This window comes from Coturnix japonica, unplaced genomic scaffold (assembly GCF_054131305.1).
Source record: "Coturnix japonica strain WE unplaced genomic scaffold, WE-NBRP24 Scf069, whole genome shotgun sequence".
Taxonomy (NCBI): Eukaryota; Metazoa; Chordata; class Aves; order Galliformes; family Phasianidae; genus Coturnix; species Coturnix japonica.
Window position 1 is genome coordinate 422,728 of NW_028188972.1, and position 21,423 is coordinate 444,150.

The 21,423-nt window shown below is 39.7% G+C and overlaps 1 protein-coding gene across 1 annotated transcript in view; it reads left to right on the forward strand.

The window, feature by feature from the left end:
- LOC146751662 (cytosolic carboxypeptidase 4-like) overlaps positions 1-21,423 on the forward strand; it is a 334,880-nt gene that overhangs the window by 262,995 nt on the left and 50,462 nt on the right. The window contains exons 3-5 of the mRNA XM_085533888.1: positions 10,902-11,031; positions 15,390-15,521; positions 18,664-18,840. Coding sequence (XP_085390014.1) covers positions 10,902-11,031; positions 15,390-15,521; positions 18,664-18,840 — 439 coding nt within the window. The remainder of the gene's footprint in view (positions 1-10,901; positions 11,032-15,389; positions 15,522-18,663; positions 18,841-21,423) is intronic.

Here is a 21,423-nt window from a genome sequence, read left to right on the forward strand (position 1 = left end):
AACTTAGATCTTAAGGTCTTTCCTTTGTTGGTGTTTATTCCTCAGTGTTTTTACAGCCACGGTCAAAATAATTTGCAACATTTATTCCAGTTGATCAGAATGGCCTACTTGAATTTGCACATTGATTTTTGTAGAGGATATTTCTATGAGCTTATCGGTATTGATTAAATGTTATGCAGCTGAGTCTTTAATCTCTCCTGGGTCTGAGAGGGGCGGGATAGCTCAAAGTACAAGGAGTCCTGGAGAAATTCAGAAAAGAAAAACACTATCAGATAACATCAGAAATATTCCAGAGCCTCGTTAGCCTTCCTGCCTCTATTTATGATTCTAAGCACATGGCGTGTTTCTGTTTCAAATCCATCTTCAAACAGAGAATTTTATTCCCCTGTACTTCCCTTCCATGTCATTCTGTGGATAGAAATGCTATGGATGCCCTCCACTGAAAAATATGGTTGGAAGTTGCGTCTAAGGTTGTTTCTTTGCAGTGATGAAATATTGGTCTTTAGAAGGCAGTTTTGAAGCTCTTTTGGTTTAAAGTTGGTGCTTAGCACAATTTCTCCTTCGTGGCATAAGTAGTATTGCCCTGTATGATGCACTTAGCAATAAATCAGTACTGTTATTCACCTGTTAGGTCTGGAAGGTCCATCAAGAATTAAAACATAGAATCATGGGCAAACCCTGCTTTACCCATGAGGTGATGAAAACTGTTTCTCGTATTAGAGAGAAGAAAACTGTAGTGCTCGGTCGTTAACTTAAGTAAAGGTAGTCAGTATGGTCCTACTCCTTGTTTAGTGACTGAGCATGTAGAGCAGCCAGCAGACACATGTTGTTTAGTGGCACTGTATCAGCTTTTAAACATGGACCTTTGAAGTAGAAGAGCTATAATGATCCAGTGGTCCTATTAGTGTTCTTATCTTGTACCCTTTTCTCCATGTCTAAATGAGAGAGCTTACTGTGCTGCCCTTTGCTATGTCGTGAGTTATTTCAGCTTTTGATCAGAACCTGAGGTTTTGACTCACTGACGCAGGACAGTGCTTCTAATCTGAAAGTTTTTTAAGTGCTTTATTACCAGAATTGGATGCCGATCATTGATTTTCTTCATAAGTGTCTTCAAACCCATTGATGCCCAAATATCCTTAATTCATTACCCTTCAAGAGATTTTTCCTCTACTTCAATACATTAAAAACAAGGGAAGGGAAGGAAGAGCTATGCAGAAACTCACCAAAATACTTGGAAAAGTTCTGTGTCCTCCATTCTAGAATATTGCTGATATATTCTGATACGTAAAGCTTCCTGATTCAATTGAAGAACAGAGATAAAAACGAATAGTAAGGACCATAAATTAGTTGCCCTGATCCAATATGTTTTAGGAAGCTAGTTAAGAATTTCCTGACTTTGGAAGATGCTGAGTGCTTGCAATTCTATTGAACTTCAATAGGCAGTGATGAGTAGCTCCATATTTTGAAAAATCAGGTCATTTATTTCAGAATTCAAGTAACTTCACTTTACAAATCTGTTTCAAGAGGGATTTTTTTTTGATCGTACGAGCCCCCAATTAAAATTTGCCAATTGCTATGGAAAAAAAAAAAACAGCTTAGATTTCTGCTCACATAAGTATATAAGAACCGCTTACATTTGTTCCTATCTACTGTCCTAGTTTTTCTTTGACTTTTGTTTTTTTCCACTAGAATCTTCCAGCAAAACTGCTGCACTTAATGTGTTTGCCCTGGTTTCTAAGGCAGATCTCCCCTCAAATTCAAATCCTTTTTCTTAGGAGTCTTCATTTTTCTCTATGCGCCCTCACTTTTCTGTGCCAGCTTTACTTACCACTTGCGTGGCATCTCTTAAACACTTGGCCCAATCTCACCATTATGTGAGTTTCCCTGGAGAATTGGGTCTGTTTTGTTTTGTTTTATAGCGATTTTATCAGTTACTGCATTTTATATGGATATTTTATTTATTTTTTTTTTTCCTGAATGTTTTGCAGACATTTACAAGCCCATCAGGTTTCTCCAGTGAATACTTTATTTTAATAAGTGGGTATTGAATGCTTCGTTTAACTTTACTATTGTGCAGTGCCCAGAGACACTGTGCTTGGATGAGCAGTTACGTAAGTGCAATTTGTTTTAGTGCATCTTTTCGTATCAGAATTAGCATTCAGTTGAGCTTTGAAGTCATGTAGTGCATAAGCATAGGGGGAAAGTAAATAAAACAACTTAGTGCATCTGCAGATATAACCCCAAACTGATTTACTTATCTGTGCCTGCTCACTCTGCTCAGTGACAGATCAGTCCCTCAGATGCTTTTCTAGTGATGGTAGAGCAGCGGTTGCCTGATCTCTGAGGATGCATGGAATGCGTGTCTAGTTCAATAGAAGACATGCATTTCCCTTCAGAGTCAGGTGGAATGCATAACTTGAAAATAAGTCTTTTGTTGTTTTTTCAGTGTTTTGCTCTGGCTTTTTTTCCTATTTTGACATGGAAACTGTATTGCAAACAGACCTGATCTGTAACTATTGCTTATCTCTACAGAAAGGAACACTTATTGCAAAGAAATCAAATTGTTTCATAGGAATTCGTGACTGTTCAGTGGACTAGGCAGGCAGAGCTGGAAATTCTGTGTTCAGAAAGGGGAAAAGCTTGCATTCATGTATATGATTGCTGAGTAACCTGTGAGGAATTATTACTTCATTGCGGGGAGATTGTATTTGTCATGCAAGTAGCCTGTGAAGTTAATAGGCATCGTCACACAACAGTGTATATATCCTGTTATAGCGGGCATTTCCAGTGGAGCTGTAGGCATCAGTAGCAATATGATCACAATCATATTGGTTTTAAGGCGTGACTGTAAAAAGAAAGGGAGAAAAGTAGGAAGAAAGAAGGGAAAGCTCCTCCAATGTGAGTGATTAGCAAAGTCTAGTGTTACTTTCTTTAACTGTGCCTGCCATGGAGAGGGTGGTTGACAAACTGTGTTCTTGGGTTTGTGTTATTTCATAAGCTACCGCTCAGCATATTTCTGGTAATGGTGCTTTGTCAGTACTCTAATTTACTGACGGAGGAAGTATAGTATGTCTTCATATATGTCAACCTGCAGTCAGTTCCAGCATAAATCACATCACAGTCTCATGTACTGAGATCTCTGCTCGTGCTGCTGTCAGTTTGCTGAAACAAGTCTGATACACAGATCTTTGCAGGCCCCAAACTGAAAAGGGACTCTAGGTTTCCAAAATTGGTTTGTCTTCTGAGGTAGGCGCACAATGTCCTGATCAATGACTAGCAGGAAGCGGGATGTTACAAGCTGGACAAAACCTTTTAGATGATGCTGAACATGATTAGACCAGGATGATGTTAGTGATGGTCCAGAAGGGAACTGTATCATAATATCTTGGACCACAGTCCTTGTGCAGTGTTTGTTTCATTACTCTCATTACTAAAACAAAAGTGCAACGGTTCTTCAGCACTCACTGACAATGTTTTTGGATTACTCCAATTATTCTATAACTTATTAGCAGAATATTTCTGATTCGTAGCATCTGTTCTGAGGTCTTTTCCTCCCATTCTAATTAACATCTTCAGTTCGCTCTTGCCTGTAGGAATGAGTGCTACCTACTGGAATATGGGGCTGCATAAGGATCCTAGGAAAATTGAACAGATCTGAAGGTATCTCTGCACATTCTATTTATTTTTTATTCTTGGCCTCTACGCAAGGCTCTGCTTGTAGTTCTTATTATTGATCTATGATGCCACACTTTGCTCTTATGTGTCACTTAGTTGGGTTTAAATTTTAGAACAGTCATCTGGAAAATGTATTTCTTAGTGTTCATTTGTATATGGAGATTGCACTGATATAACTACCCGATATTTAAATCAACTCAATTAATGCAATCCATATGTGAGCAATTAGCTTAAGTCAGTTAAGAACCTTTCTTCAGGTATATGAATGTAAACCATATTTAAATTAAGAAAGTGAACAATGCAAGACTTAGAAGCAGGCTGAAGGACATTACTTCAAAAGTAAAATGTTAGTTATTCAGTCCTTTGTCTTGAAACCTCTGGTTCTGGTCTTAATTTTTCACTGATTTGCTACCTTGTTGCATGAGTGTCTTCACTTTTCAATATTTGTGCCTGCAAAATTAGGATCTGCTGAAAGAGTTTGTAGGAGGATGAGGCTGTCTTAAAGAACTGTTTTCTCCCCATGGTAAACTTAAGCTTTTCAATGAGTAATAGTCAAAATTGGAGCCAAATCTTCCCATTTAAAAACATCATTTCCATTTGGAAATGTCATTGCAGTGCCATTTGGGAGTTGCTTGGCTGTCCCGTTGTCCTGGCTTCACCTGCCTCCCCTGCTGCATCTTAATTTGTGCATCTTACTGAATTAGTGTTGTCAGCGCTTTAAGTTGTGTTGTAGGACACGTGGCCCAGACAAAGAGGCGCTTTGGCAGAGAAGAATGAGTACCTTAGAATCCTTAAGTGCACATATTCTGCCATATGCTGAGGGCATCTCTTAAACAGTTTAACATTCTGAACTGGCCAATTTGAAGTTTTGATGGAAAACTCCAAGTTTTGAAGAGAATGAGCTGAGGAAAAGCTATGATTTCCAGCAGGAAGCAGGTACTTGTTAAAAGAAAAATCTTGAGTTGAAAATTACTTTTTCCAGTCAGAACTAGTGACTAAAAATTCTGTTTTGGGCTTTCTTACCAGTGAGAAAGTATTTGAAGTTGTTGCAAAAAGGGTCTAAAGATGACTCAAACTCATGGTAGGTGTCAAGAAACTTTCAGTTTTTAGGTGCTTCCTGAATCCTTATTTACTCCTCCACAAAACAGTACAGATCATCATAACTTGCATTTTCCTCATAAATGACAGTGCAAAGTGTCACCAACTGCAGGTGAATTTGTTCTCATATTTGATAGTTACTGTTGTTGCAGCTAAAATAGTAGAAATCTGATGAGCGTCCTTTCACGTGGAACTGAGGAGGTAGTTTAGCTGTGATAAGGCTGTTAACTCACCTTTTCAGTAGGTCATGTGAACTTCTTGTCTCATTTGATTATGACATTGACAGTGTTAGCTGGGAATGATGCAGATCTCATTCTGTGTCTAACTGGTTTGTGACAAAGTGCGGCTTAATGAAATGTGTCCGCTGAGAGAAAAGGAACTCTCCTATCAGAACAAGGACAGAGACACAGTTACACGGACCAAAAGGAGAAAGCACAGACTAAATCATTTATCTTGGGAAGGAAGAATTGTCCACTGTAAAAAAAATCAGTCAGATGTAGAAGGTGAAACTCTGAAGGCTCGTTATGCTAATTAGCATCAATGCTCTGATGTGGGTAGGCAAGAAGAAGCTGATGGAGTGGTGCTTTAGAACACCATTTGCTCAAGAGGAAGTACAACACATCATGGATTCATTAATCTGTGCTGAAATGGAAAAGTCTTTGAGCAGCAGTGGTCTAAAGTGGTCAGGATCTTTCCAGTGGCCTTGTTCAGTTGGTTGGCAGCCAGATAGTACGAGTGTCATCTAAGAGATAAGCTATGATCAGTAGTGAATTGTTAGCTGCAGTAATGTGGATGGAAACTGCTTTGGTCATTGGTGCCTGTATATATGCCTTGCAGATATTCACCTATATTTCACTGTGAACAAATGAAAATCTGGTAACTTCAATCCCTGAACAAAGAAAGAACATTGCCCCCTTTGTTTCTTGAAGTAAATGGGGAAGGGATCACATTTCTTCAGTGAAACCCCGTGGCTTGCCAAGATGCCCAAGTGAGGTATCCCAGAGGGAACTTTAAGCAGCTCACTTAAATGATGGGAAAGAAGTTTCACTATGAAATTAATGATGCAGCCCAGAGCACAGTAGGAAAACACCTTGCCCTCTTTTTCCCCATCTTTGATTCCAGCTGTAGAGTCCTGTAGTGCTTATCTGTATATTTATCTGCTATAAAATGAAATGGATTATATGAAGAGCTCTACGAAGCAGTACTCAGTACTTCAACATTTCTCTAATGCAATTAAGGCAGATATTTCAGAAAATGGAAGACTGTTAGTTGCCATAAGCTGGTGTTTCATTGGATTGCACACAGTTTAAAGCCTCCAATATTGCTGTTGTTGTGGGGGCTTCCTGTTTCTAGAATGACCATAGACATCGCAGGGCAATGCTGTAATGCAACTAGATGGCATTGGATGAGCATCTCCATGGAATAAATGTATGGTGAATGTAGTCAGTTCCAGCGCATGGACTTCAGGCTGTAAAAAAATAATTCTATTTCTGTCACATCTTCCTTTTAATTATGAGGGAGGGCTTTACTGGTTCTGCTGCTTTCCAACATCACTGCCTTGTTCTCTGAAAAGGTTAACAATCAAGAAAATTCACGATTCCACCTGCCCTCTCCACATGTACTCACATCTCAGGTTGATCTGAGCTTTCTTAATTGCAAGACCAAAACACCTTAATGCAAATATTCCTCTTGCTTCCATCCTGGGTAAGCAGTAGTTATTTATAAGTCCAGCATGCTGTGTCTGTCTGAGGCTGCCACACGCTGTTCAACGGCATCCTGATGTTTACTTGTGCCTACTTTCCTTTATAGATATTCTTATCCTGTGCTGGTACTGCTGTCTGCTTTTAAGATGCACAGTGAATGGTGATGTTGCTCTCTACATATCAAACACAATGCATCCCTTTAGATTTCATAGTTCACTGTGCCCCAGGTGCTGTTATTATCAGTCCTGACATCATTCATTTGATATGATGGGCCCTGTCTTTCCATTTATCTGTAATGGACAGGAGATTTTGAATCATTTTATCTTCCAAGCACAGCAACATCTTTTCTTTAAAAAGTGACTTTCCTCTCTTTCCACTTCTCGCTTTCTTCCTGGTCTAATATCTTGTGCATTACATTTATCCCCCCCATGTCTTTATTTCATATTTCCTTTTCCCTTTTGTTTTAGTGGTTTTTTTTTTTGTTTTGGTTTGTTTTGTTTTTTGGTGTTTGTTTTCTTTTTTCCCCTCTCCTCCCCATGTGTTCCCTTCTCTCTTTTTCCCCTCTCATTTTTCTTTCCATGCAGGGCATCGAACCAGTCTTACAGCAGCCAACTGAAGGGTTCTGTTGACAATATCAGCCTTGGGTTAGGACTAGTTCATGTCTCCCAGTCCAAAGACATTTCAGAATTCAGTACAGTTGGAAGCTGAGGCGCTCAGGGATCTTTTGCTTTGCTCTTAAACCAAGCAGACCTAAGGGTGAGAGAAAAAAAGAGGATGAATCTTCATTAAAACTTGATGTCAGACTTCGAGGTACAAGATTAAAAGCAAGGTCTTAAAATTGCAAACAGACTTAAAATATCATTCTGTTTTTAACTGAATAGGCCCGTGCTTTAGCAACTTAACCTCTTTCTCATTAACTCTCTGTGAGGTGTCCCTGCCTTCAGAGCAAGGTCTAATGCTTCTCTTAGAAGTGCATTTACTGCCTGTGTATTCAGAAGAGAAAACTCAACCTCATCTTTATGACTGTGGTGTATCAATTTGAGATTTTAAGGATCTGGCTTTTTTAGAGTAGTTCTCCCATTTGCAGTTCAGAATGACTACCTGCCTTTATACATCTTTAGAGGTGCGGCTTGCAGAGGTGCAGGAGTATTACTGATGATGTGTACTGATATTTGAAACCAACAGTCATCAACAAATTCACCTGTGGTTGAGTTTTCTTTGCTCACAGCCAGTCACAGGAGAGCTGAGCGTGTTCCATCAAATCTTTGCTTCAGGGTGTGGGCTTGACTACTTTCTGTTCATTTTCCAGGGCTGCATGGCACTAGTATATCTGAAAGGCAGACAACCCAAGCGTTTCTTTCCTCAGACAGTTGTGAGTGCTGGGTGCTTTGCTGTGGATCACTGTGGCAGTGTTTTCTGGCTACGTACGTTTTTAGAACACCTTAGTTATGCTTTGAGGGTCCCATCTTCTACCAGCTCTGTGGCTTTTCCTGAGTTATTCTAGAACTACTTACAGAAACGTTACAGCCCCAGAGTCTGCTTGGAGGAGAAGGTCAAAAGTGTTTGGTCTTGATTGGTGGGAGAGATGTGTGATATTTGCACAAACTACTTCAAATTGTGGAACTGATCCTTTCTACAGTAGCACTAATGGATCGTGTATCTCAAAGGTTGTGGCCGAACGTTTAATGGAGCCACTTCAGTTCTTATGTAGAACAAAGGAGCAAATAGTTTCCTTTTTTCTGTGCTCTGGTAGTCAAGCAGTACCCCAGGAGGCAGCTAACAGCTGTCCCACATGCTGACCCCCGTCAAAGAACTGTTTAAAGGTAGAAAAGGAGGTAGAGCTATAACAGAAGTTCAATCCAAAGCATCAGACTTGTGAGCAAGAGAAATACAATTTAATTACGGGTAATCTGTTTAGAGGTAGAGGTGGGGTTTCCTTTACTCTATTGGAATTCCTTGTGGCAAACATTTTCATCACTTGGTTTGAGCTGCTGGGAGTCCCATCCAGGCTGTCACGTAGTCTCACTAATGCTGCAAAGGAGAGAAGACATAAAGCACTTAAAGCAAATACAGTAGCTTGGAACTATGTTGTGAGAAATGCCTTTGGTTTGAGAAGTGAATTTCATTAAATCTTGCCAAATGTAGAAAGCCAGTCTCAGCTTTCCAGTCTCTTTATTTGCTATCAGCACTTGAGATCAGCTTAATATTTTACCTTCACCCTTGGATGCAGAGCATAACGGACAAAACCATTATCTGCGAATGTCATCGCTATTAGGAGAGGAAGAGAAGGAGGAAAGGAGCAAGGGAACAGAGCTGGTGGGGATCTCCAAGAATAAACAGCCTATAACAGTATGGTCAGAGGGAGTGAGCGAGGTTGGAAAAATCAGTGTCTCATAATTTAATTAAAGTTCTGCATCTCCTTCAGAGCTATGGCTACAGGCTGCCAGGCAGAGGGCTAATATCTAAAGGTCATTCGAATGAGCGAAGATACTAATCACTGGAGGACAAAACTGAACTCTGCCTCCCAGTTCTTGCCTTCTTGGTGAGATTTTACCTTCCTTCCATTATAAATTAGCCTGTGAATGTCATGGGGCAATTGAACTGTCATAGAGTCTCCTCTAGGAAGAACCTCCTTTTGTATCAGAATGATGGAATTGGTAAATTGCAACATGGGCAGAGTAAAGACTGAAGAGTGAGGGTACTGTGACCTATGAACATGTCAGCATGCTGTGTACAAGATGTGCTTGTGAACCAGCCCTACATTCCAGACCACAGTCCATAGCAGAATCTAATGCTGCAATGAGAAACACTGCAATGCAACAGGATCGATTAGTTTTTCTTGCCTCCTTTTCTAAGAGAACATCTAATTTCTTCTTGTGTTCAGAAAGAAAAATAATTTATATATATATTTACAAACTGGCTTTTTGTTTAGTGACTTTTAGAATGGAGTTACGCCTGCTGGAAGGAAACTGTGTATGCACACAAGTTCTTGGCAGAAATACACTTGTAAATCTCAGCTGAGCATCTGTTCTCTTGCAGGTCAGGAAAGGTGAGCCTGCAGGTAACTTTGCCTGAAGGGCTATTAAGAAACATAACAGAAACGGTCATGTTTTTACATAGAATATTTGGTAGAAGCATTCAGTGACTTCTCATGCTTTTGTTACTGGCAATATTTTTCAGCTTTCAGAATGAGCAATGTAGCAGCTGTGGGTTATGAGGAAAAAAGGGAATTCAGGTAACACTGAAACTAGAGTAAAGTCAGAATGAGTCTTGTGATGTTGCCAGAAACCCCAAGATGGCATCAGAGACCTTGTTTTTCTCCATTAGAAACGTATGACATTTTTAGTGGATTTTATTGTTTCTTTGTTTTCCTTTCTTAACCAGTTCTCCATTGTATCTAGTATTTTTTGAAGTATTCCAGCCTTAAGACCTTTTTTCTGCAAGCATTATTTGCAAGGCTCACTGATAACGCTGGATGCAATGCACCCCAGTTGCAATGCGAGATTCTATCTTCAGACCGCCAGATTGTGTCCCCAGGAATACATCTGTACTTATTCTGTGACTAGGAGGCTGGAACAGCAAAGCTGGATGTAACTCTGTAGCTAGAAATTTGTCCAGTACTTACAATAATTAGGCTCTGCAGTGCACACAATCACTAATGAGGGAAATTAGTCAGATTCTGCAAAATTGTACAATGATGTGCTGCTCCTTACAATCAAATATCCTGCAGATTTTTTCACTGATCACTGAGTCAGGAGCAGAATATTTTCAATCCAACTAATGAAAACACTTTCTCAGTGCAAATCTAGGATCCTTATTTAGCTTTTTATCCAGTCTTTGCAGTGAATCTAGGTAATTGTTCCACATAATGATGTAGCATGCACCAAGATCTTCTTGATGTGCTTCAGATAGCTACATTTCTCATGAGCGGAGGAGCTTAAATGAGATATCCAGCTCATCTCATTTAAGTGCATACATATTTCAGGCTGGTCGAAGAGATTCAAGCACCTGTCTTCAATTAGAATGAGTAGGAGTTGGATGTACTTATTTGCTGTGGAGGTTTTGAGAAGCCTTTGCTGTGCACGTAAGCTGGGTGAGTTTTGTAGATAGCGCAGAATTTAGAGCGTTTCCGAAGGTAATTTTGTTTGTAAGTGGTCCTGATTGTGTATGTACTTAAGTAAAGGAAAATCTGCATTTATTTTCAGGGCTGTAACTGTCTGAATTCTGGAAGGAAAGGGGATGATAAAATCTGCATGGTGGTACGCACCTCTGAAATGTACCGACTGTTGATTCATTCCAACCCAGTGTTAAAAGTCTTTGATCTGTGTTTTAATTGGCATTCCCCATCTTTGTGCCAGGTCTTGCCAGAATCAGGAACTCTTTGGAATCAACTTTTGTTTGTGATGTGTTGCTTTGTGATTTCAGCCACCGTTGTTCCTTGAGTGGAGATGATCTGAACAGGCAGTGGCTGACTCCCAGTTCTCAGCTCCATCCAACAATTTACCACACCAAAGGTCTTCTGTATTATCTGCGCAGCATCAACCGGGCCCCTGTGGTGAGTAACTCCCTGTATCTTCTATGGGTTATTGCACGCAGATGGATTATTGCAGTTGTGTCAACAGCCCTGTTTTATGGTTAGAGATGTGGAAAGCATACTATACCGCTATACTTTCATCATTGTGGGGTGTTTTTGAAAGTCTTGGGTTATCTACTGAATCTTCTAACCAACTCCAAACTTCAGAGTCTTCGTGCACCTGCAGAGTGAATACAAATTCCTTACAGCTCCTTAGTATCCTCAAAGTACTTCAGCTAAACTAGATATTGTTAGTAAGTTATTGTTATCTTTCTGGCAATGACAGGAGAAATTCTGTGAAGACATAGTCTGAATGGATCATGCAAAAGCCCAAACTGGAGCAATCTGTGCAATCAGAGAAACACAAGTTAGCTTTCAAAATGGTTGAACTTTTCTGCTGCTTCAGTGAGAAGAAAATGACTTTTTGGGGGAACTACCGGAAGTTCATGAGGGGTGATACTACTGGCATATGTCTGGGATCTGTCCCCATCTGTTCGGTCTTGATGCCCAACAGAATGAATAGTTCTGAGACCTCAGGATAAAAAAAAAACACTGATGGTTTCAAATGTTGATGAACAGAATGGAAGTGGATGGAACAGCAAGTTGGCTTCTTATAGCCCCAGTTAGGCAGGAAATGTCCTAAGATGCACTGTTCACTCTGGTCTTGATGAGAAAATCCTCAGACAAGGTGAAAATGTCTGTGAGTTTCTTTAAGTGAATATTTGTGGAAATATGCTATTTTTGGCCTAAATGACAGCCCTGACATCGAGCTCTGCACTCCAAGGAATCTACTGGAAGTTCAGCTTGTATCTGAGAGTTTATTCCACCTACATTTTCTTTGGGTTTTGAGCTACATCTGATCAGTTTTGTTTTATTGTGCTAATCGTATTGGGCCTTTTTAATTTAAATTTATCATAACCATCCCTGTCACATCCAGATGCATGAAGTTGAACATGCGCCCAGTGGAAGTTTTCATCTTGCTGAGTGAAGTAAGACTATTGATCGTATCATGTCTCTCACTCACAGGCAGTATGTCAGACGTGGTAAACTGATTTTTTCTTTGCCTTTGAAGAGTACATTGATTTTGGTTTATACATGCTCGCAAATGTCTTTTCCCAACTCCAGAAGAAGCTGGATTTCTTCTGCCCTGCACTCACTGCCAAGATGCCATGAAGGCAATTTCACTGATAGCCAAATGATTTCTGTGGAGTGAATTAGTTTAATTTATCTTGGGGATGCGCAAGCAGTTTCTTCAAAGGAAAGGAAAGCTTCTTGAAAGTGAAAAGGAAATAACTTTAAAGTTAGCGGCCTTTCAAACCAAACCCATTTTAACTGGTAACTTCAGCCATAGAAAACAGCCATCTAAGTGCTTTATTTGTTTATTTATTTTTGCTTCTCTTGTTGGTTTTGGAAACCCTAGTAAAAGAAGGGGCTGGATACGCTGTAGTATTGCAACTCTCCACTGAGGGTGGTTTCTTTTCAACTGAGAGCAGCGGGAGTATCAGAGAGCTAAGCTTGGGAGCAGCTAGGACTGAAGGGGAAAGAGATGTTGCTTTTTCCCCTTGAGCATTCGTGGTGAGGAAATGTGCAGTTTGTGAATTACAGTTGACAGTGCACTTGCAGGATGCAACAGGAAAAGTGTAGCTCTTACAGAGGGATCAAGCTGCAGCATAGAGCAAGTTACTTTTGGAGGGGACAGGAAGATGCTGTTAGGGACCAGGAGACACAAAGCGGTGTTTGCTTTTTGAGATATTCTATCAAGGTTGGAAACAGAATCTGACTGCAAGTACATAGCTTTTTGTGAGCAAAGCATCCTAAACGTGTCTACCTCAGCAGTCTGAGATTGGGTCCTCCCACGAAGCTACTAAGGAAAAAAAAGAGTATTTGCATCCATTTTCTGTCTTGCTTTTCCTTTGTTTTAAAAGCTTCCTGATTCTGTGAGTCATGAGGGGGATTGTTTTTGAGTTTGAAAGCAGTCCTTACCTTTGTGGTGCTCAGTGCTGGCACATTACTTTAAATAGATAAAAATTTGCATGTGTGTCTTGAGTCATACCCCAGTGAACACCAGACTTGGAATTTGACTGTGTGTTGGTGTCACAGCTGTACAAGAAGGATAGAGAGAAAAAAGGGGTGGGTAGGTCTCAAGTTTACCTTGTGGTTGCCCAGGCTTAACCCAAGGAAAGTTCTTCATTGGGTGCTGCAACTATAAAATACAGTTTTGTCTTGGCTGAGTGGTGAGGCTTGAGCTACTCTGTAGAATAAAAATAGAGCAGAAGAATGCATTGTAAAAACAAAAACAAAACGATTTGTCATAAACATTGAGAATAACTGCAGTGCTCAGTAAAATTAATTAAAATGTAGGTATATATGATACACAAATGGAATGGAAACATTTCCAGTAGTGTTGACTTCTCTGCTGTGGAGGTGGGTGGCAGTCATGGATTCATCCCATGGCATGAAATAGTGGTGTTACAGAGCCTGGCTTTTACAATGCTTTACTAATATGGAAGGCTTGTTCCAGACTTGTCACTTAAGGATTCACTCTTGAGATGCAGAATTATGGACCTCCTGCTTATCAGGCAGCACAGCTATCTGAGCAGCTGATCATCCCTGTGTGGTTTCTGATAAGTAATCTTTTAGGTAATAATATATGCATCTTGCATGTTAGTAATTCTGTAAATTGGCAGGTAATTGATACCTGGTTGAGCTGGGATCTCTGCCTCAAAATAGAACCACAGCTATAAAACCTTCTTTGATATTCATAGGAGTAAATTCTAGTTGGTACCTGTGGTTAAACTAATCTATGACTGTATTGCTGGACGCATAGATGGAACGCTAACTGGAAAAATGCCTGTCATTAAAAGAACCAATAAATGCAGCTGTTTAGAAGGGGGCTTTATGGGATAATTCCCTGTTTTTCAGGCAGTTGCTTGAAGTGTAGGACTGCATAAGCCCCATGTGTTGGACTGGGTGATCCTTTTACAGGTCCTGTCCAACTCAGGATGTTCTGTGGCTATAGCAGTCCTGTTAACTAGGACTTGTGGGATGAATCTGCGTGTGAGTGTCTTAGCATCTCCAATCAACGTGCAGCTTGTCAGAGCAGCTGGAGGAATTTAAATGCTCAGTTCCTTAGGTAATTAAACTTCCTGACTGGCTGCAGCTAAACTGAGTTACTGTATAACTACTAAACAAGCATACTAGGGTAAAACTTGCCTTAACAGTTGGTGGAAGAAGTTGATCTATTCCATCTGTTTCTCTCCTCCTGTCTATGTTTATATAAGAATATGTATCTTTCTTCCTCATCTTTTTAATTGATCCACAGTGCTTCCCTACCTTATGACACCTGTCCCTTTGTCTCTGATAGATGCCTCAGAAAACTATTTAAATGATATCACGATGTTCCTTTCTAATCGGCAATGAATATTGCCTTAAAACAAACCAATTTCTTCTCTTTAGAAATCCTTGTCTTTTCACTGCTGGATTTCTGAATGTTTCTGATAAAGACATGGAGAATATATGTAACAGCAGTGTCTATATTGACTTCATATTCCGGAGGGCAATGAGATTGATTATTATTTAACACTTGGGTCAATATTTTCCTCTTGGGTCATTAAATCGTGATTTTCATTTTTATCAAAGTTGATATGTGCCTATGAAGGCAATCAAAACTTCCATTAAAACCTGGAATGTACCTTGTACCTAGTTTATATGATAGCTGACATGAGAGATGGATTAAATAGATACATTACGTTGTGTGGAATCAGATTATTTGTCTGACAAAGATAATGTCCCGTGCTTTATGTCCAGGAATTCATGTAAGTATCTGACCACATACAATACATTTTTACACAACTGCACAATTACATTTTCCTAAACATTGTGTAGCACAGTTTTTGTGTTTAAAGAAGCCAAGGTGATTAACTGCTGGCAAAAGGTGCAGTTTTAAAATCTCCTGAGGCTAATGCTAGAGTTGAGAAGTCAGAGGAGCCCAACAAATTGCTCCGTTGTATCATAAGTTACCATGAACTCTCAGGTTCCTCGGTTGGCATGGAATCTTGCACAGATGTCATGTTTATTTCTGCTGTGGACAGAAATGCACCGGTGTTGACACTGGATTCATGAGATCATGTCAGTTCCAATAGGTAAAACGAGGTACGGCTGACTAACAAAGTTTGACACTGATTATAGGCTTGGCCCAGAGCTCTGCTCTGAGTTTGTCTGAAGAGCACTGACAAAGGTGTAATTCCTCACATACAATCCTCTAGTATTTATAGTGTCTGTTGTGAAGAACCACAAAGCTTACTTCAGTATTACAGATTTTGCCTTTCTTTCCTCCCTAGGTGTTCTGTGACTACCATGGACACTCCCAGAAAAAGAATGTGTTCCTCTATGGTTGCAGTATCAAAGAGACCTTGTGGCAAGCAGGTTGCGTGGTCGACACAGCAGTTATCACAGAAGATGTTGGCTACAGGGTAGGTCTGCTTTGTTCCTTTCTACAGTTGTTGGCATATATGTGCACCTACATCCCTCTTTAAGATGAGGTCAGATCACAAGTTCTGTTGGTAGGTGCAAACTTGTCTTGCAGCAGAGGAGTAGAGATCCAGAAAAGTTTAAATGATTCCTACTATCTTCATGCACCAGATATCTGCGAGAATATTGTCAATAGGTGGATCTCTAATTCATTTCATTAAGATGCTGTTTTGTTGTCACTGCCGCTGACTAATAGAAATGTTGTATTTTTGTGTTTTATAAGTTCCAAGTATACATGTGCTTCTCTCACCCTCAACTCACGAGAAGTCCCCGTGGAAACACTTGTTTCACAAGGAAAAGCAGGAAGGGTGCTTACAGTCAGAACATCGCTTGTTGTATTTGAAATCAGTGGGCTTGAAAAGGCTGAGGATAGTTCACTGTTACACAAACAGAATTCAAATGCTGCTTTCAGCATCTGGTGCCTGTCTTGAATCTGCAATGAAGAAACCAAGAGCAAGCCTCCAAGGGTGTCCAAGAATCTGCAGTGGCCTAGATGAAAGGCTTTGTGATTGCAAAATATGGGAAGTTTCTCTCCTTCCTCCCATGAGTAATTGGGGACGATCCTGCTCTCCATGTATTTACTTCCCAAAAACATGAGCAAAATACCTCAAGAAAATTGTGATTTTTGAACAGCCTTTGCTGTAGCCCTTGATTCGTGGGAGAAAGAGGCATTGTTACTTCCTAATACTTGGCCTCAGATGACATGCGTAGCATTGACATTGGAAAACCCAACTTCAGGATTTCTCCTTTTAATCACCATTCCAGGCCCCTTTGACAGTAATCTCTGAAGGGACCTCAGTAAAGAATCCTAATTCCATTCTGACCAAATGGGAACGGAGGTTTATGGACATGGGCAGCACCCCCGTTTTTGTGCATGCTAAATCCAGCTGTATGAGAGACAGGGAGCATGGTTAAAGTAATGTGTTGTCATAAAAGAATCCTTTGAAAAGATGCGTTTTCACCCTCCCAGAAATACAATTGAAAGGTAATTAATGAGAAAAGCAGAGGGGAAAGAACTATTAGTGTGAAATCCAGTGAAAGCTGGTAAAATGAAAGGAATATTAAATTCAGATTTGATAATGCTTCTAAATGAGTCCTGACTACAGAGACATTACTGTTACCTGCCAGCGTTTTTATTTAATCAAATATAGAAGACTGATTATGCATATAATTTCAATTGTTTTAAAAACTAAACTGGATTAGAGATCTGATTATGGTACTTCATAGCATATATTTACAAAAATCTGTGTGCTGTTTCAGATAAGGACAGAATGAAAACTATCTGAACCTTCACACGCAGTTTAGCTGGATCTCATGATTGTGTTCAGGATTATAATTGTTTGGGTGACTGTGCTTTATTTTTAACCCAGCTCCAGGAAAACCTGGATGTGTTGCTCGGAATCATAATATTTTGCAGCAAATTGTACTTTGAGGGCAATTCAGAAGCAGTGGATGTTTAGTTCAGAGCAAGTAATCAATTTTAAAGATTCCTCTGTTCGGTATTCTCCCAGGAAAAGGAATGCTGTAGTTCTTAATAGCACACTGTAGATCTTGACTTAAGAGTTAGGCTCATGCTGGTCTCAGGTTTGAAATGTAATCTCTCACTTTGTTCCAGTTATCTGTTCACAAGGTTTTTTTCTGCTGATGAATGGACCTTATAGATCTTTATGTCTGTACCTTACAGAACTGGTAGGGTCCATTCATAGCTATAGATTGGATATGCTGAAAATAACATTTACTTTCTTATTACAGAGGTATGTATGATTATGATGTTTGCAGTGGATATTGCAGAACAGTTTAGGCCAAAGATTTTATCTTCTGCGTCAGTCATCCTTTAAGAGAAGACCAGCTATTAAATGTTATTTTCTCAATTTTGATGAAACCAAGCAGTCCTGTACAGAACTGTGATGTAAAGCTCAACAGAGTGGAACTAGAATTGCTTAGAATCAATCAGTTTCACTGATTGTTATTGGAAAGTGAAATTAGCTGGTTGGCTTTCACTGCCCAAACTGAATGAAATTTGAGGGTCAATGCCATTAGCAATGAGCAGAAACTCCTTCTGTATGATTCCATTCCATTCAGAAGTTTAAGAAAGCTGTCATCAAAGAAATTATGAACGTTCTTATTTTACAAGCTCTTCACTGGATGGTCTTTGGGCATGTACTGGGATGCAAGCACAAAGGTTTATATGCACATATGTGCTTTTGTATGTAAATGCCCAATTTCTACACCGAGTACACCTAGTGTTAAGGTATCTAGTATATACTTTTACAGTTAGCATGAAGAAGTGTTGCATCCACACTGATAGAAATATTTGATAGCGCTGTGTATTAGCAGTGTTTATAGGCTGCTGTTGAGAAAAATGATTTCTAGAATAAGAAAATCACTCAGAGCTAAGAGGTAATTTTACTGAATTTTCATATTTACTCTTTATTGCCGCTTTCTATACAGAGTGCATTCAATGTACCATTTGATCCCAGATGAGAATAGTTTGGTTTATTTCACAATGCAAGATAGTTAAATGCTAAGCTCTATTTTCCTATAATTATCTGTGACCTTCAGTGGGATTATGCATTCCCCTTCTTTGCTGTGTGCTGTGTTCAAACAAAATTCCTCCTATAGCTGAATCCCTTGTCAAATTGTGAGGAGGAGCTGGAAAGGAAAGAATGGAAACATTGTGTGCTGAGCTATGACTGCAGCCCTCTAGGCAGAACAGGAAAATGTAGTTAATGTTGAAGCAGCTTAAAAAATAAAGCTTCATAAGTGACTTCAGCAGTCCAAAACTATAGGATGTGCAAAGACATCATTTTGGATGGGATGTACCAAATGTACTTACAGCATTTTTGTCTGTGACTGGGGACAAAAAAACAAACAAACACAACAAAACATTAGAATATGAAGATTTCACTTGGGATGAAGATGAGTCCAGTTTGGCACTAACTGGAACTATCACAGTGACAGTTTCTACAGGTAGCTTTGGTGATACGCGCTTTAAACAGCATAGGCCTCTTGTAGATGTATTTGTGATATAAATGCATGTACATCTGTTTGATTCATTTTCTCATTGCTGATACTTTCTTATAGACTCTTCCTAAAATCCTGGACAAAGTGGCCCCTGCATTTGTCATGAACAGCTGCAGCTTCCTTGTAGAAAAGTCCCGCGAGTCAACAGCCCGGGTGGTGGTATGGCAAGAAATGGGTGTGCTGAGGAGCTACACCATGGAGAGCACGTACTGCGGCTGCAGCCATGGTCTCTACAAAGTAAGTACCTCTTCCAAAGAACTACATGGCACACTCCTTCTAATGTGTGTCTAATGAGCTTGGGAGAATAGAGAGTGCTGTTTTTATGCTGTTTGGTATTGCCAGCTTCCTTCTATAATATAAGTGTAGCCATTCTACTGAGTTTCTTCTCAGTTAAATCCTTCCACGATCCTTCACTTTTAATCTTCCATGCCAGGGAAGTAGGTTCCTTGCTACGAGGTTTCATTTGACAGTGAAATAAAAAGAAATTCCAGTCTAATGCCAAAAATATTGAGCTGAATGAAGGAGTGTTTTTGAGATGATACAGACTGTGTCTTTATAATGGTATTCACAGTAGATCTGAGGTAATTAACATGAATATTAGGAGTCGTACACTTCCTGTTGCAGTCTATCTGGGCATTTGCTTGGCTAAACTTAAGAGCCTGCACTGAGAATTCTGCACTTGGAGTTTGTTACTGACAGCCAAAGGTAGCTCATCTATGAGCTGAAGCCACAGCTTTAACTGTGAACTAAATGGAGCTAAATTTCTTACCAAATGATGTTCCAGATACTGTGGGAAGGGCTGTACTTGTGCTGAGTGCATCAGAGACAGGAGCCTCTTGGCACTTTTTAAGTACATGGTTTGAGCTCTGGTAATTGTATTTAGCTGTACATAATTCTCCACTTGCTCAGTTGGTGAATTCTTTTTGTTCCTTTCCCAAACCTGTTGCTTTCCATGGAAGGGATTCTGTGCTCCACCTTATTTCTCCCACTAGGGAGCAATCCTTATCTATACAGCATTAATATGTGGTTAAGGATCCGAAAAGACCCTTAAGGAAAAAGCCATTGTTACAAATAACAATTAATAAGACGTTCAAATTATTCTTTGCAAGTTCTATGTTAATCCTTTTACATTCCATAGAATGTGGCCAGCAAGTACTCAGCTACTGTTTTAACAGTGCTCTACTATACTCACATCATTTCTTAGATAGAAAAGGCAGAAGAAATATCTGAAGATGGTTTAAAGAAAGAGAATATAACTGCCCTGAGCATTACACCTAGTGCTCCCTACTCTGAGAAGTGCTGATGGGGTGCAATAGGTACCACAGGTTGTGGTGGGGTTTTAAATTTCCTTCAGACAGTGGGGAGAAATTCTACCTTGACTAATGTCAGTGGCAAAACTCCTAGTGATCTCCATGGAGAATTTAACTCATTTCCTAGATAATCTGAGTAACATCTAAAAGCAGTTGGACATCAGGTTATATCAGTGTCTAATGATTTGTTCTCTACTTCCTTCAGTATTTTCCACCCAAGTTTGCATAAGTTGTGCCAGCAGATCTAAAATGTTTTATGCAACGTTCTCCCAAGTGCACCACCACTCAGTAAGCTGGTGGTCAGGCTTCTAATGGTGTTGGTAGCAGTTCTGGATCCTGATCTTTGACTTTCTTCCTTCTTGAAAATGGTGAAAATAATGGTGAATGTAGCTGCTTTGCTGACTGTAAACTGAGATACAAACTTCTTGTGCTTGAAGTTGCACATATCTGATAGGGAGTTTGCAAAGGATTTAGGAAAAAACAGAGGAAGGCTTTGTAGAGACTGTAAGAAGCTTAAATATTAAATACACAGGGCTGTCAGGTAAGCCCCCTCTCACCACAGAGCAATGTTGTAGGAGGGCTGAGGTAACCTGTCTGATAGAGAGGCCCAGAAAAGAAGTTCCTAAAGTTTTTCGATTGCACGGTGTGTGGCATATCATGTATAGAAATGTGACTTTCATTTCTAAAGCAGTTTAGTGAGTGAAAAATAAGGCATGAATTTGTTACTAGTGATATGTAAATGAGAAACAGTTGTGACCCCAGCCTCGATTAAAAGTCATTTGATTTCAAATGGGTATGGGGGGAGGGCAGAAATGAGAGCAAAAGAAAAGATGACTTGTCTCTGTTGAATCTCCCTGTCTGTGTGATCAATGGAAATGCAATAAGCCATCTACCCTTAAGGAAGAGAAACATAAAACTAAAGAAACTATTGATCTTATCTAAGGTTTTATTCAACATAAAGAAGAAGAAAAGAAGGGGAAAAAAAATCCAGACTCTCTTTGATTTTGTCTGGATTGTCCAATTGAGTCTTAGAACAGCAGTGTCTCCATTTGAAAGCTGCCTAAAACAAAGCAGTCCATTTCAACAAGGAATTCTCCTTCCTACTTCTACCAGTTTACAATCTCACAATCAAAAAGTAATCAGAAACTGCCTATCATTTCTCTCCCAGTGTGAATGCAGTCTGTATTAACTCCCTCACTGGACCTATTGCCCTCCAGGTTTGTATTACTGTTCTCCTTTTGCAGGATTTTGTTGAGCCATCTTGTCTTATTTGGTTTGCAGAATACTGAATATAAGGCTGTGCCATAGAAAGCTCTATTCAGTACAATCGGGAGCAAATATTGGCCCAAAAGAATCAAATCTGCACTGACGCATATGGATATTCTCCTAAGTTTCTTCAGTGTGATTCATTTTTAAACTGGCATAGCTCTTTGTTTTACCATATCCTATTGTACTACACTTTATTCTTCTTGATTCTTGGCTGACTAGTTAAGACGCCTGTAGTAACGTA